This window comes from Oncorhynchus mykiss, chromosome 2, assembly GCF_013265735.2.
Source record: "Oncorhynchus mykiss isolate Arlee chromosome 2, USDA_OmykA_1.1, whole genome shotgun sequence".
Lineage (NCBI taxonomy): Eukaryota > Metazoa > Chordata > Actinopteri > Salmoniformes > Salmonidae > Oncorhynchus > Oncorhynchus mykiss.
Genome location: NC_048566.1, coordinates 7,262,101 through 7,277,500, shown reverse-complemented (window position 1 = coordinate 7,277,500; position 15,400 = coordinate 7,262,101). Strand labels below are relative to the sequence as shown.

The following is a 15,400-nucleotide window of genomic DNA, read 5'->3' as shown; positions in this document are numbered from 1 at the left end:
GGTCGCACTAACAGTAATGACGGTGATGACTAACGGCTGAGTGGTAGGACTAACAGTAATGATGGTGATGACTAAAGGCTGAGTGGTCGCACTAACAGTAATGACGGTGATGACTAACGGCTGAGTGGTAGGACTAACAGTAATGATGGTGATGACTAAAGGCTGAGTGGTAGGACTAACAATAATGATGGTGATGACTAACGGCTGAGTGGTCGGACTAACAGTAATGATGGTGATGACTAAAGGCTGAGTGGTAGGACTAACAGTAATGACGGTGATGACTAAAGGCTGAGTGGTAGGACTAACAGTAATGATGGTGATGACTAAAGGCTGAGTGGTAGGACTAACAGTAATGACGGTGGTGACTAAAGGCCTAGGACACAATCTTGCTCCAATCCTACTATTTTATATTTCTATATAACTTTCTGTATTTTCTAGTGTGCCGTTTTTACACTGTATAGATGTTCCTGCCAAAACCAGCAGCTGGATCTACGCACTGGTATTTTCTTTCTTTCTAGAACTCATTTTACAATTACATCACTCCCTGCAGAGTCGACAGGAAGTGGATATTTCTCGTTTTCATTATACAGTCATTTTCAACTTAATTTTAGTTTCCCATGAAAAACAGAAGCAGCGACTCTGTTCAGGCGTCCTTATATGTTTAATATCTCTTTTGTAATTGAGTCCTGCATGGGAAAGGGGGATACATTCAGCTCTTGTCTTAACCGCCCTACACGTGTACATGACTTTACTTCTTAATAAACAGGGCTGTAGTCCAGTAGTCTTGTCTCTCCATCTGTAGTCCTTCTTAATAAACAGGGCTGTAGTCCTTCTTAATAAACAGGGCTGTAGTCCAGTAGTCTTGTCTCTCCATCTGTAGTCCTTCTTAATAAACAGGGCTGTAGTCCTTCTTAATAAACAGGGCTGTAGTCCAGTAGTCTTGTCTCTCCATCTGTAGTCCTTCTTAATAAACAGGGCTGTAGTCCTTCTTAATAAACAGGGCTGTAGTCCAGTAGTCTTGTCTCTCCATCTGTAGTCCTTCTTAATAAACAGGGCTGTAGTCCTTCTTAATAAACAGGGCTGTAGTCCAGTAGTCTTGTCTCTCCATCTGTAGTCCTTCTTTAATAAACAGGGCTGTAGTCCAGTAGTCTTGTCTCTCCATCTGTAGTCCTTCTTAATAAACAGGGCTGTAGTCCTTCTTAATAAACAGGGCTGTAGTCCAGTAGTCTTGTCTCTCCATCTGTAGTCCTTCTTAATAAACAGGGCTGTAGTCCTTCTTAATAAACAGGGCTGTAGTCCAGTAGTCTTGTCTCTCCATCTGTAGTCCTTCTTAATAAACAGGGCTGTAGTCCTTCTTAATACACAGGGCTGTAGTCCTTCTTAATAAACAGGGCTGTAGTCCTTCTTAATACACAGGGCTGTAGTCCAGTAGTTTTGTCTCTCCATCTGTAGTCCTTCTTAATACACAGGGCTGTAGTCTAGTGGTCTTGTCTCTCCATCTCTAGTCCTTCTTAATAAACAGGGCTGTAGTCCAGTAGTCTTGTCTCTCCATCTGTAGTCCTTCTTTAATAAACAGGGCTGTAGTCCAGTAGTCTTGTCTCTCCATCTGTAGTCCTTCTTAATAAACAGGGCTGTAGTCCTTCTTAATAAACAGGGCTGTAGTCCAGTAGTCTTGTCTCTCCATCTGTAGTCCTTCTTAATAAACAGGGCTGTAGTCCTTCTTAATAAACAGGGCTGTAGTCCAGTAGTCTTGTCTCTCCATCTGTAGTCCTTCTTAATAAACAGGGCTGTAGTCCTTCTTAATACACAGGGCTGTAGTCCTTCTTAATAAACAGGGCTGTAGTCCTTCTTAATACACAGGGCTGTAGTCCAGTAGTCTTGTCTCTCCATCTGTAGTCCTTCTTAATACACAGGGCTGTAGTCTAGTGGTCTTGTCTCTCCATCTCTAGTCCTTCTTAATAAACAGGGCTGTAGTCCAGTAGTCTTGTCTCTCCATCTGTAGTCCTTCTTAATAAACAGGGCTGTAGTCCAGTAGTCTTGTCTCTCCATCTGTAGTCCTTCTTAATAAACAGGGCTGTAGTCCAGTGGTCTTGTCTCTCCATCTGTAGTCCTTATTAATAAACAGGGCTGTAGTCCAGTAGTCTTGTCTCTCCATCTGTAGTCCTTCTTAATACACAGGGCTATCAGAAAGCTACTTATTGTGCTATACATGTCTATTTCTCTTGCTCTCTATCTGTCTCTCTCTCACACACACACACACACACACACACACACACACACACACACACACACACACACACACACACACACACACACACACACACACATTCTCCCCTCTAGGTCTCCATAGATTAGTTCTGATTTGTTTTGAAATGTGCTTTGAAATATTCCCTTTATTCTCCTGGAAACTGGAAACTAGTCCAGCTGGATTGCTTTGAGCACCAGGCTCCTATCATTCTCCTGGAAACTGGAAACTAGTCCAGCTGGATTGCTTTGAGCACCAGGCTCCTATCATTGTCAGCAGCACAGATGAGAGAGCACTAAGCCAGGAGAGGTGTCTCCATTATATAACTGTATGGCCAGTCCATTATCCATGAGACAGAAATGGACTGGCCATAGGGCAGATGGGCTCTACTGTCACGTTCTGACCTTTATTTTCCTTTGTTTTGTCTTTATTTAGTATGGTCAGGGCGTGAGTTGGGGTGGGCAGTCTATGTTTTGTGTTTCTATGTTTGGTTTCTGTTTCGGCCTAGTATGGTCCTCAATCAGAGGCAGGTGTCATTAGTTTTCTCTGATTGAGAATCATACCTAGGTAGCCTGGGTTTCACTGTTGGTTTGTGGGTGTTTGTTTCCGTGTGTGTGTTTGTCGCCACACGGTACCGTTTCGGTTTGGTTATTTCACGTATTCATTTATTGTTTTTGTATTTCATAGTGTTCAGTGCTTTTCTTATTAAAATCGTCATGAACACTTACCACGCCGCATCTTGGTCTGATCCTTACTCTGCTGTTACATCTACCATCTTCCTTTATTCCATGCGGGCCTGTCTAAATGGGATGTTTTGGCAGAATGATCATTATTTGGCTAATCATGAGGGCATCTTGGAAAAACGTGTGTGGTATGGGGGCCTCGTTGGGAATAAATGGGCCGGTGTGTTAGAAATTCCCTTTCTGGTTCCAGTCCGCCCCTCTTCATTGTCTTTGAGATCTGGTACAGAGCAGAGGAGACGTGAAGTGGTGTGATGATGTCTCAGGGGGGTCGGTGGCTGTTGCAACATGTTGCAACATTGTAAACGCTCATCATTAGTCTGTGTACAATGGCTGTTGATTCATTCATTTAAATGCCAAACAATCACATGTTCTGCAAATTTACTTTCATATATTAATTCCCATACAGCATAGTTATGTCTTCCCATACAGAATAGTTATGTCTTCCCATACAGAATAGTTATGTCTTCCCATACAGCATAGTTATGTCTTCCCATACAACATAGTTATGTCTTCCCATACAGAATAGTTATGTCTTCCCATACAGCATAGTTATGTCTTCCCATACAGCATAGTTATGTCTTCCCATACAGCATAGTTATGTCTTCCCATACAGCATAGTTATGTCTTCCCATACAGCATAGTTATGTCTTCCCATACAGCATAGTTATGTCTTCCCATACAGCATAATTATGTCTTCCCATACAGCATAGTTATGTCTTCCCATACAGCATAGTTGTGTGTCTTCCCATACAGCATAGTTATATGACTTCCCATACAGCATAATTATGTCTTCCCATACAGCATAGTTATGTCTTCCCATACAGCATAGTTATGTCTTCCCATACAGCATAGTTATGTCTTCCCATACAGCATAATTATGTCTTCCCATACAGCATAGTTATGTCTTCCCATACAGCATAATTATGTCTTCCCATACAGCATAATTATGTCTTCCCATACAGCATAATTATGTTTTCCCATACAGCATAATTATGTCTTCCCATACAGCATAATTATGTCTTCCCATACAGCATAGTTGTATGTCTTCCCATACAGCATAATTATGTCTTCCCATACAGCATAATTATGTCTTCCCATACAGCATAATTATGTCTTCCCATACAGCATAATTATGTCTTCCTATACAGCATAGTTATGTCTTCCCATACAGCATAATTATGTCTTCCCATACAGCATAATTATGTCTTCCCATACAGCATAATTATGTCTTCCCATACAGCATAGTTGTATGTCTTCCCATACAGCATAATTATGTCTTCCCATACAGCATAATTATGTCTTCCCATACAGCATAATTATGTCTTCCCATACAGCATATATGTCTTCCCATTCAGCATAATGTCAACCCATGTTGACACTGAGACTATGTTGTCTAGGCTATGCCTAATGAGGCCTGAACGACAGACAGACAGACAGACAGACAGACAGACAGACAGACAGACAGACAGACAGACAGACAGACAGACAGACAGACAGACAGACAGACAGACAGACAGACAGATATCTACTGTATAACACAACACTGGTATGTTTTCAGCCCTGCGGGCAACGTTTTCCGTGGGCCCCAGTGTGTAGTGAGCTAATCAAACCACCTCTATAATATCCTGGGTGTTAACACCAAGCAGAGCCAACAGAGCCTGGAGAAATCTCTGCATCTATTCCACATGTATAATGCAGCAGCAGGAAATGGAATCCAGGGAGCAGAGCAGCTCTTCAGTTGAGGCTGAACAGGCTGATTGGTCACTGGACTTAGTCTATGCCCCAAATGGGACCCTATTCCCTTTTATAGTGCACTACTTTTGACCAGAGTTCTTAGATAGTAGTGCACTATATTGGGAATATGGTGCCATTTGTCAGAGTGTCGCAAGGCAAGTGAACCCTATTCCCTATATACTGTAGTGCATTACTTTTGACCAGAGCCCTATGGGAGCCTATTGACCCAAAAGAAGTGCACTAAATAGAAAATAGGGTGCTATTTGGGATGAGAGCTTAGTTCTGGGTCAGCTGCATGAAGTGATACATCTCTGTGTTTTGCTGAGACTTTGGACAAGGTCTCACGAGAATCCCAATTAAGGAGCTAATGCTGAATATATTTCCTTAAAACAGTTGGTAAACCAGGCATGTCTAGGCTTCTTGGCAAACACTCAATGTTTACGTCCAAAATGGCACCCTATTTCCTTTGTAGTGTACTACTTTGACCTGGGCCCGTGGTGCATTATGTAGGCTATAGGGTGCCATTTTGGACGCCAACAAGTCACGTCAGAAACTGTATTGATTATGAGGGATGCGGGGGATGGAACGGTTGCCTAGATTCTAGAATAAGGGCAGGGCATTGTAGCCTAGAGGTGTGTTGTTTTTCATGGCGGGTCGATGTTTTTATTGATAGACGCAGTGTGAATTGAAACATGGAGCGGGAGAGCGCCTGTTTTTAACAAGGTTGACGAGGTTCAAATCAATAAAACACCCTTAGCATTGACCAGTTTATTAAATTAGTAAACAAAGAAAGTCCTACTTCTAGTCTTGATACTGTGAGAAATTGATCCACAAACTAGGCCAATTGCTCCTGGACAAAAGCCGTTCTTGTGTTTTCTGGAACAACCCGATCCTCGCATAGACTCAGCACCATGGACAGCTAAAGGAGAGGATATATTCAACGCCGCGAAATCCAGCCTTTGATCCCGATTCCATTGTGATTTCACAGGAGAAGGTGACCTGCTCTGACGTAATCAACAACGCATGATTGTACTGCCTCAAACCTGTACGGACCGCAAAGAACATCTCAGCGACAGCGAGGCCTTCGCTTCATACAACTCTGACAGTTCTTTCCGATCTAAACCGTTACCATGGCGTTGCCGTTGGGAACATAAGGTCGGTAAACCTCTTCGCGCTGAAGCACATTACCCCGTTGACCCAATTTATTCTGGGTCAGTCTTTGATGTCTTGTAGAGAAAAACAACACATAGACCTGCATGTGAAACGAACATTAAATTAGAAAGTACAGTCGTCGTCAGTCGTACAGTCAGTCGCGTGCAAATGTTTAAGAACATAAATAGAGCGAATTCAATGCGTAGTATTCTAGCGGTGTATCTATCCTGTCACTCTAATGTTATGTGCGCATGCAGGTGAGTGCCGGCCTATATACATACAAGCATGGATAATGAAGGCTATACACTGTGACCTGAGGTCTGGATTAGTTCACAGGTGTGTGTGTGTGTGTGTGTGTGTGTGTGTGTGTGTGTGCGTGGAGGAACATGAGTAGCCATGCAGTAACCAGAGCCCACCTCTGTCATTAAACCCATCTGTTGTCATCAGACACTGCCTCATGCTAACCTGTTTCGGTTTCAGGCTTTGTGAGGCTGGTCATTCTTCTCTCTGCTGCTACACTGAGCTGTGACGCTGTGATATCATCACTGGGGAGACTCCATGACACTTCACTGAGCTGTGACGCTGTGATATTATCACTGGGGAGACTCCATGACACTTCACTGAGCTGTGATGCTGTGATATTATCACTGGGGAGACTCCATGACACTTCACTGAACTGTGACGCTGTGATATTATCACTGGGGAGACTCCATGACACTTCACTGAGCTGTGACGCTGTGATATTATCACTGGGGAGACTCCATGACACATCACTGAGCTGTGACGCTGTGATATTATCACTGGGGAGACACCATGACACTTCACTGAGCTGTGATGCTGGGATATTATCACTGGGGAGACTCCATGACACTTCACTGAGCTGTGACGCTGGGATATTATCACTAGGGAGACTCCATGACACTTCACTGAGCTGTGACGCTTGGATATTAGTAGTATCTTCCTGTATGGTACAGGTCCTGCTGAGAGCACAGACACAGAGACCAAGTCTGTGTGCTGCTCAGCCTAGACAGTGGATAGGGTGTCACTAACCCAGATCCTGTTGCGGACGCTAGCCTACTGCTGTTGACAACGCCATCGTCACTATGACCAGCCTAGGGATCCAGCAACGTCCCACTGACCACAGACAGATAGGGAGGAGTCCTTTACTCCTGTCTCACAAACAGAGGTCTTCCTCCTCCCTGCCCCTCCTGAAACGCCTGCACCAGGCTGGGGGGCCGTATGCTGTCGCTGAGCCCCAGACAGACCCGCCGTCGCTGGGTGACTACTTCTCCCTCCTCCAGCGACTGAAAGAGGAGACTTACATGTACAAACAGAACAAGGATCTGAAACAGGTACAGAGCAGGAAGCCATGGTGTAAGCAGCAGCCTCACTCTCCACCTCTGGCCAGGTAAGAGAACTTATCCTCCTGCATGACTCCATTTTGTTTGCCAGTGCCCTACAGTATATTTGGTTATTGTACTGTCTGTGTTGTACATCATGTCTTGGTGCACTATGTACTGTCTGTGTTGTACATCATGTCTTGGTGCACTATGTACTGTCTGTGTTGTACATCATGTCTTGGTGCACTATGTACTGTCTGTGTTGTACATCATGTCTTGGTGCACTATGTACTGTCTGTGTTGTACATCATGTCTTGGTGCACTATGTACTGTCTGTGTTGTACATCATGTCTTGGTGCACTATGTACTGCCTGTGTTGTACATCATGTCTTGGTGCACTATGTACTGTCTGTGTTGTACATCATGTCTTGGTGCACTATGTACTGTCTGTGTTGTACATCATGTCTTGGTGCACTATGTACTGTCTGTGTTGTACATCATGTCTTGGTGCACTATGTACTGTCTGTGTTGTACATCATGTCTTGGTGCACTATGTACTGTCTGTGTTGTACATCATGTCTTGGTGCACTATGAACTGTCTGTGTTGTACATCATGTCTTGGTGCACTATGTACTGTCTGTGTTGTACATCATGTCTTGGTGCACTATGTACTGTCTGTGTTGTACATCATGTCTTGGTGCACTATGGGAACTACATGTAGCTTAGCTGATGGAAAGAAATCCTTTAGTCTGTCATAGACCTGATGGTCAGAGATGTTATGAATGATGTCACATGGGAATGTTAGCGGGTCACATCTGAACAGGAGTGTCGTTGGGAACCCTAGTCTACATCCCAAATGCCATTCTATTCCATTTACAGTGCACTACTTTTGACCTGTCCAAATAGGGAATAGGGTCCCATTAGGGACGCCCTTGACCTTGACTTGTTCCTCAGCAACAGGTTTAAATGTCCTCTTGCAGTCCTCTTCCCAGAGGCCCTAGCAGCAGAGTCCCACCACTTCCCGGAGTTCCCAGTAGCAGCAGCAGGGTTTTACCGTCGGGTCGTACCCAGCGTAGACTGAGCCAGCACTCCAGCCACAAGATGGCGTCCTCCTCCCAGAAGAGTAAACACACCCCTGCCATCATCAAGGGCCATCGCCACTTAAGCTACGGAGGATCCGTCCCACCTGAGTAAGATTAGCATTAGGACCATGACTTTTTAATGGCGGAAACTTGTCTTCTGATTTACTTGAACTACTTCTGAGTATCAAGCATTCAGTAGCATTCAGAAAATTCTCTCTCAAAATAATATAAACATTTTTAAAAAACTATTCCAAGTGTGAGCCAAAGTCCTTGATTTCGAGTAATTGTGAGATTGTGGATTGATTGAAAATGTACTAACCATTTTTCTCCTTTGAAATGTCAACATTCACCTACCAAGGGTATGTTGTATTTGTTGGAATGCGTTCCAAATGGCACCCTATTCCCTACACTGTGCACTCCTTTTGACCAGTAGTGCACTCTATAGGGAATAGGGTGCCATTTGAGAGGCAACTGAGGGTTCTTCTCCTTTAATGTCTTCACAGGAACATCACCATTCAACAGTTTTATGACCTTACACCTACCAAGAAAAGTAACGTCCGCCTCAACGACCAGCTGTAGGTTGACTTATACATATTATAATGTGTGTCCCAAATGGCACCCTATTCCCGATATGGTGCACTATTGTTGACCAGGGCCCATATGGTTGTGGTCAAAAGTAGTGCACTATAAAAGGAAGAGGGTGCCATTTGGGATGAACTGCTATAGTTCATGGCTGAAATCATTTTTACACCAATATAATGTTCATATTGATTATCCTCTTATTTTACAAACATTTATTTTCAGTATACCAAAACCAACGGACATCAACATCGCGTAAGTACTCATTCTGTGATCTAGATCAGTTTCTCGTTCTCAATTGTTACAGTACTACTGGAATATCCTTCAACCGCAGGGCTCTCCAACCCTGTTCCTGGAGAGCTACCATCCTGTAGGTTTTATCTCCAACCCTGTTCCTGGAGAGCTACCATCCTGTAGGTTTTATCTCCAACCCTGTTCCTGGACAGCTACCATCCTGTAGGTTTTATCTCCAACCCTGTTCCTGGAGAGAGCTACCATCCTGTAGGTTTTATCTCCAACCCTGTTCCTGGAGAGCTACCATCCTGTAGGTTTTATCTCCAACCCTGTTCCTGGAGAGCTACCATCCTGTAGGTTTTATCTCCAACCCTGTTCCTGGAGAGCTACCATCCTGTAGGTTTTTATCTCCAACCCTGTTCCTGGAGAGCTACCATCCTGTAGGTTTTATCTCCAACCCTGTTCCTGGAGAGCTACCATCCTGTAGGTTTTATCTCCAACCCTGTTCCTGGAGAGCTACCATCCTGTAGGTTTTATCTCCAACCCTGTTCCTGGAGAGCTACCATCCTGTAGGTGGTGAAGTGTCAACCCTAATCTAGCACACCTGATTCTAATAATTAGCTGGTTGATACGCTGAATCAGGTCAGTTACAACTGAGGTTGGAGCAGAAAACCTATAGGAGGGTAACTCTCCAGGAACAGGGTTGGAGTTAAAACCTACAGGAGAGTAGTTCTCCAGGAACAGGGTTGGAGTTATAACCTACAGGAGGTTAACTCTCCAGGAACAGGGTTGGATACCCCAGTTCTACAGAAACTACTTATATACAGTTGGTCTCTGCTTCCTTTATTGTTATGCCCTCCTCCTCAACAGTAAGATCATTATAAAATGTATAGGATTCATATCCATCTAACTGCTTACTGTATATGAAATGTTGTCTCTGTCCTTTATTGCTCTGCCCTCCCAACAGAGAGTGGAGAAAGGAGGACACAGTTTATAGTGCTGATATCATTTACACTGACTGCTTCAATACAGTTGTAATGCCTGTCCTACTGTCACTGCTATGCCCTCCCTCCCTACAGAGAGATAATGATACAGTTGTAATGCCTGTCCTTCCTTCACTGCTATGCCCTCCCTCCCTACAGAGAGATAATGATACAGTTGTAATGCCTGTCCTTCCTTCACTGCTATGCCCTCCCTCCCTACAGAGAGATAATGATACAGTTGTAATGCCTGTCCTTCCTTCACTGCTATGCCCTCCCTCCCTACAGAGAGATAATGATACAGTTGTAATGCCTGTCCTTCCTTCACTGCTATGCCCTCCCTCCCTACAGAGAGATAATGATACAGTTGTAATGCCTGTCCTTCCTTCACTGCTATGCCCTCCCTCCCTACAGAGAGATAATGATACAGTTGTAATGACTGTCCTTCCTTCTCTGCTATGCCCTCCCTCCCTACAGAGAGATAATGATACAGTTGTAATGGCTGTCCTTCCTTCACTGCTATGCCCTCCCTCCCTACAGAGAGATAATGATACAGTTGTAATGGCTGTCCTTCCTTCACTGCTATGCCCTCCCTCCCTACAGAGAGATAATGATACAGTTGTAATGCCTGTCCTTCCTTCACTGCTTTGCCCTTCCTCCCTACAGAGAGATAATGATACAGTTGTAATGCCTGTCCTTCCTTCACTGCTATGCCCTCCCTCCCTACAGAGAGATAATGATACAGTTGTAATGGCTGTCCTTCCTTCACTGCTATGCCCTCCCTCCCTACAGAGAGATAATGATACAGTTGTAATGCCTGTCCTTCCTTCACTGCTATGCCCTCCCTCCCTACAGAGAGATAATGATACAGTTGTAATGCCTGTCCTTCCTTCACTGCTATGCCCTCCCTCCCTATAGAGAGATAATGATACAGTTGTAATGCCTGTCCTTCCTTCACTGCTATGCCCTCCCTCCCTATAGAGAGATAATGATACAGTTGTAATGGCTGTCCTTCCTTCACTGCTATGCCCTCCCTCCCCACAGAGAGATAATGATACAGTTGTAACGGCTGTCCTTCCTTCACTGCTATGCCCTCCCTCCCCACAGAGAGATAATGATACAGTTGTAATGGCTGTCCTTCCTTCACTGCTATGCCCTCCCTCCCTACAGAGAGATAATGATAAAGGTTCCAATTCCAAAAGAACATCCGTATCAGTCCCACATCTCCCGCTTCGCCCTGTTCCCAACGTTCCGCTCACCAGACGACCCCGACACAGGCGTGAGAGCTGCGTCACTACGACCCCTGAACCCCCTCGTCCCGTCCTCTGCTCCAGAGGTCACCGTGCTGAGAAAGACAAAAGGTGGTGTGTGTGTGTGCGAACTGCATGTGTGTCTGTGCGTGTCTGTATGTGTGTGTGTGTGTGTGTGTGTGTGCGAACTGCATGTGTGTCTGTGCGTGTCTGTATGTGTGTGTGTGTGTGTCTGCCCGTATAAGGTCGCACACACAAGCGCAAGCCTCATTCCCAGATGAAGTGTCTTGTCTTCAATCCCAGGAGGTCCTTATCGTCATGAGGTACTGGAGGCACCCATGACAACCAGGAAGAAAACCATCTCATGGCCAGGACAACATGGCTTCCTGGATGTGAGTAGCTACAGTACAGTCATTTAGCTAAGTCAGGTTTCCCTCTCACTGTACACAGAAACATGTGTGTCCCAAAATAGCACACTATTCCCCATAGAGTGCACTGCATAGGGTATCGAGTGCTATTTGGGAGGCAGAATATGATCCTTAATGTTATATTTCATCTCATCTGACCAGTGAAGCCCAATAAATGAATGTTCTCACTGAAGTGAATGACTAGGGGTTTGTTCTAAATGGTACCCTATTCCTTAATAGTACCCTATTCCAGGGCCCTGCTCAGAAGTAGTGCACTTTTAAGGGAATAGGGTGCCATTCGGGAAGCAACCTAAGGAAGAAGGTCACATGCACACTCCATCTGTTCCCGACACCTGTGTCCTGTGTCACCTTTCTCTTTGTCTCTCTCTCAGCACCCCAAGCCAGTTAAGGGCGAGGCCCAGACCCAGGTATTCTACCCTAAGTCCCAAAAGACAGTGTTTCCCAACCCCACACTGCGTGACTGGGACGTCACGCTGTCTGAACGAACAGCCAACATGCTCCGCAACGTGGAGAAGTCCCACTGGGTCACCTCCTACCAGCTTCACTACACAGGTATAGAGAGCAGAGCCCCAAACACGCAGGCTGTATCCCAACAGGCTTCCTATTCCCTATGTAGTCCATACGGCTCTGGTCAAAAGATGTGTACTCTATAGGGGACAGGGTGCCATTTGAGACGCTCCCAGAGACATGGAGGAATACCCAGACTATTTGGACCAGGGAACTGGCGGCCCGCGGATCAATTTAACAATTATTATTGTACATGTTTTTAGGAACTCAGTCTGGGTCTCAACTTCCTGTTAAGAGTTAGAATAGTAGAATACACAAGGTGCAAGTTTTGACATTTGGTTGTGGATCAGCAGTTTTTCTACAGTCACTCAATTAGCCCCATGTCCGCTACCATTTTTTAGATTGGTTAGTTAGTCTAGCCAGCTATCTAAACTTGTAGTAATCATGGTGGAATCACTGACCGGGGGGCCGCATTGATTTGGTTAGTCACTCTCACTCAGATATCATATTAAATATGGCAAGCATGTCATGTGTTTTTACTCCAGGCACTGGGTCTACTAATCCCTGGAGGTTGGATGACTACCATGAGAACACCGTTGACATGATCACTGGGAAGATAACTCCCTACACAACACAGCTGGTACGTACAGTAACACAGGAATCACCTGAATATACAGTGCAGTTGTAATATTCCTACATTTAACTGCTTCGCTAGAATAACACATTATTAGCCTCCAAACCTTCTTTAACTTCCCCAACTACCATAGAAATAGTTTTTGACTGCTTAAACAAACACACAGGTCTTCTTCAGTATCACTTTACTCTGATGACTGAACGAGACAAACCTCCTCATAACAAACCTGTGCTTGTCTCTCTCAGAGGGAGCGATCCCATCCCGTCCTGCTGCCCCCTAAACCACGAGACGGGGTCAAGGCCAGAATACGCCAGGGCCGTCATAAGGTGGAGAGCACCTACCACCCTCCTGTCACTGCCCCAGCAGCAGAGTCCCACAGCACAGACCAGACTTCCACAAAGAATCACCCTGCTGGGCCTCTGGGAACTATGTCTGGTCACCAAAGTCATCAGGAGATAAAGGGGAACCCTTCTACTCAGGACGGCCATCCCAACAACAGCCACGGCCACTCAGAGTTCAGTCTAGCCAGGCCTGGGGCTGGAGATGTGTCTGTGCCGGAGCCTGCTCAGGTGTCTGGCTATGTGTTCCCTGGTCACCACCTTCTAGATCAAGGCTCCAGTTGTGAGAGGTGTGGGGAGGAGAGGTGTGAGTGCCAGGTTAAGGAGGTCAGAGAAGGGCTCCATCACCCAGGGCCAGGGGCATCAGACCCCCAGCAGAGCAGCCAGGCTCCCAGAGCCTCCCTGGAGAAGGTCACAGACACAGAGAGCTCTCTGGCCTTGTACAGCTGCCAGCTGCCCCATTCTCCCCTGAATGAGACCACAGAGGTCACCAAAGAGAATAACACCCAGAGAGAGGTATGGTACGAGGATGTTCCTAGCAGCAAGAAGCAGAGCTACACAGCATCAGGGGGTAACCTGTTCAGCCTGAGCCAGCCAGCTCCACCGTTGGCTACTAACAACACAGGGGCGGCATATGAATCTGAGACAGAGCTGTCTGCTGCTGATCTGGTCTCTCCCAACATCCGTAACTGGCGTTCAGGCGGGAATTTAGTTCTGGGTTCTGAGATGACTGTCAATCAGACCCTAGAAGAACAGGATCGGGAGTGGCAGAACAGAGAGATCCCCATCCCACGCAGTATCTCCAACCCCTGTATCCAACCCCGTCCACATGCCCTGCCTTCCACCCACCCAGGGGAGAGGGGCCGGTGCCAGCTGGCCCTGTTGGAGCTCCAGGACTCCTTCAGTAAGTCAGAGGTCCACCGTCTCTTCCACAGCTCCCTCCAGGGGGGCGCGGTCAATCTGCAGGACAATGTACACACCGGGAGAAAGCACCGCTTCTACGGATTCAACTCCTTCTATTTCCACAACTGAGCACTGTATTGTAGACCTACCACTATGCCCACAGTCTGTAGGGAGTGGAAGACATCAGAGGGCTTAGTGAGTTGAATGGGTCTACGGTCTACAACGTTATCTCTTCATGATGGGAAATCCAACCATATACTGTTGCTTACTCAAAGCTACTGACATGTTTTGCTTATGATGTCTATCTTATGATGTCTGTCTTATCATGTCTGTCTTATCATGTCTGTCTTATCATGTCTGTCTTATCATGTCTGTCTTATCATGTCTGTCTTATCATGTCTATCTTATCATGTCTGTCTTATCATGTCTGTCTTATCATGTCTGTCTTATCATGTCTGTCTTATCATGTCTGTCTTATCATGTCTGTCTTATCATGTCTGTCTTATCATGGCTGTCTTATGATGTCTATCTTATCATGTCTGTCTTATGATGTCTGTCTTATCATGTCTGTCTTATCATGTCTGTCTTATGATGTCTATCTTATCATGTCTGTCTTAAGATGTCTATCTTTCCATGTGCAGATGGTTCTAATAAAATCATCCAGAAGTAGTGTACATGCTTTGAGTGTATATATGCGGCACTATACATGACACAATGACAGATGGAATGACTGATGAACACATGAAAGGGACACATTTATGGTCCGTTACAAAAGCATAAAGAAGTCTACAGATGACTAATAATACAAGTGGACCAAGGAGTCCACCTCAGACAATATACTGATGTGCATGTAGCCAGATACAGAATCCAGATACATACAGATACAGAGCCAGATACAGAATCCAGATACAGAGGCAGATACAGAATCCAGATACAGAGCCAGATACAGAATCCATATACAGAATTCAGATACAGAGCCAGATACAGAGCCAGATACAGAATCCAGATACAGATACAGATACAGAGCCAGATACATAATCCAGATACAGAGCCAGATACAGAATCCAGATACAGAGCCAGATACAGAGCCAGATACAGAATCCAGATACAGAGCCAGATACAGAATCCAGATACAGAGCCAGATACAGAATCCAGATACAGAATACAGAGCCAGAGCCAGATACAGAGCCAGATACAGAATCCAGATACAGAGCCAGATACAGATACAGAATCCAGATACAGAGCCAAATC

The 15,400-nt window shown here is 45.3% G+C and overlaps 1 protein-coding gene across 1 annotated transcript; it reads left to right on the top strand.

The window, feature by feature from the left end:
• The first annotated feature begins 6,047 nt into the window (after positions 1–6,047).
• LOC110506221 lies at positions 6,048–14,561 on the top strand. The gene is made up of 9 exons (XM_036936690.1): positions 6,048–7,282; positions 8,195–8,404; positions 8,800–8,871; positions 9,101–9,130; positions 11,260–11,450; positions 11,643–11,731; positions 12,139–12,319; positions 12,820–12,914; positions 13,154–14,561. The coding sequence occupies exons 1-9, from the start codon at positions 6,978–6,980 to the stop codon at positions 14,276–14,278; spliced, it is 2,298 nt and encodes a 765-aa protein (XP_036792585.1). The 5' UTR covers positions 6,048–6,977; the 3' UTR covers positions 14,279–14,561.
• The last annotated feature ends 839 nt before the right edge of the window (positions 14,562–15,400 follow it).

What these genes read in the sequence shown, in the direction of transcription:
- LOC110506221 (XM_036936690.1), top strand. Translation starts at nt 6,978, where the DNA reads ATGACCAGCCTAGGGATCCAGCAACGTCCCACTGACCACAGACAGATA. An exon ending in CACTCTCCACCTCTGGCCAG is followed by an intron (nt 7,283 to 8,194) that starts GTAAGAGAACTT and finishes GTCCTCTTGCAG; the next exon opens with TCCTCTTCCCAGAGGCCCTA. An exon ending in CCAACGGACATCAACATCGC is followed by an intron (nt 9,131 to 11,259) that starts GTAAGTACTCAT and finishes CCCTCCCTACAG; the next exon opens with AGAGATAATGATAAAGGTTC.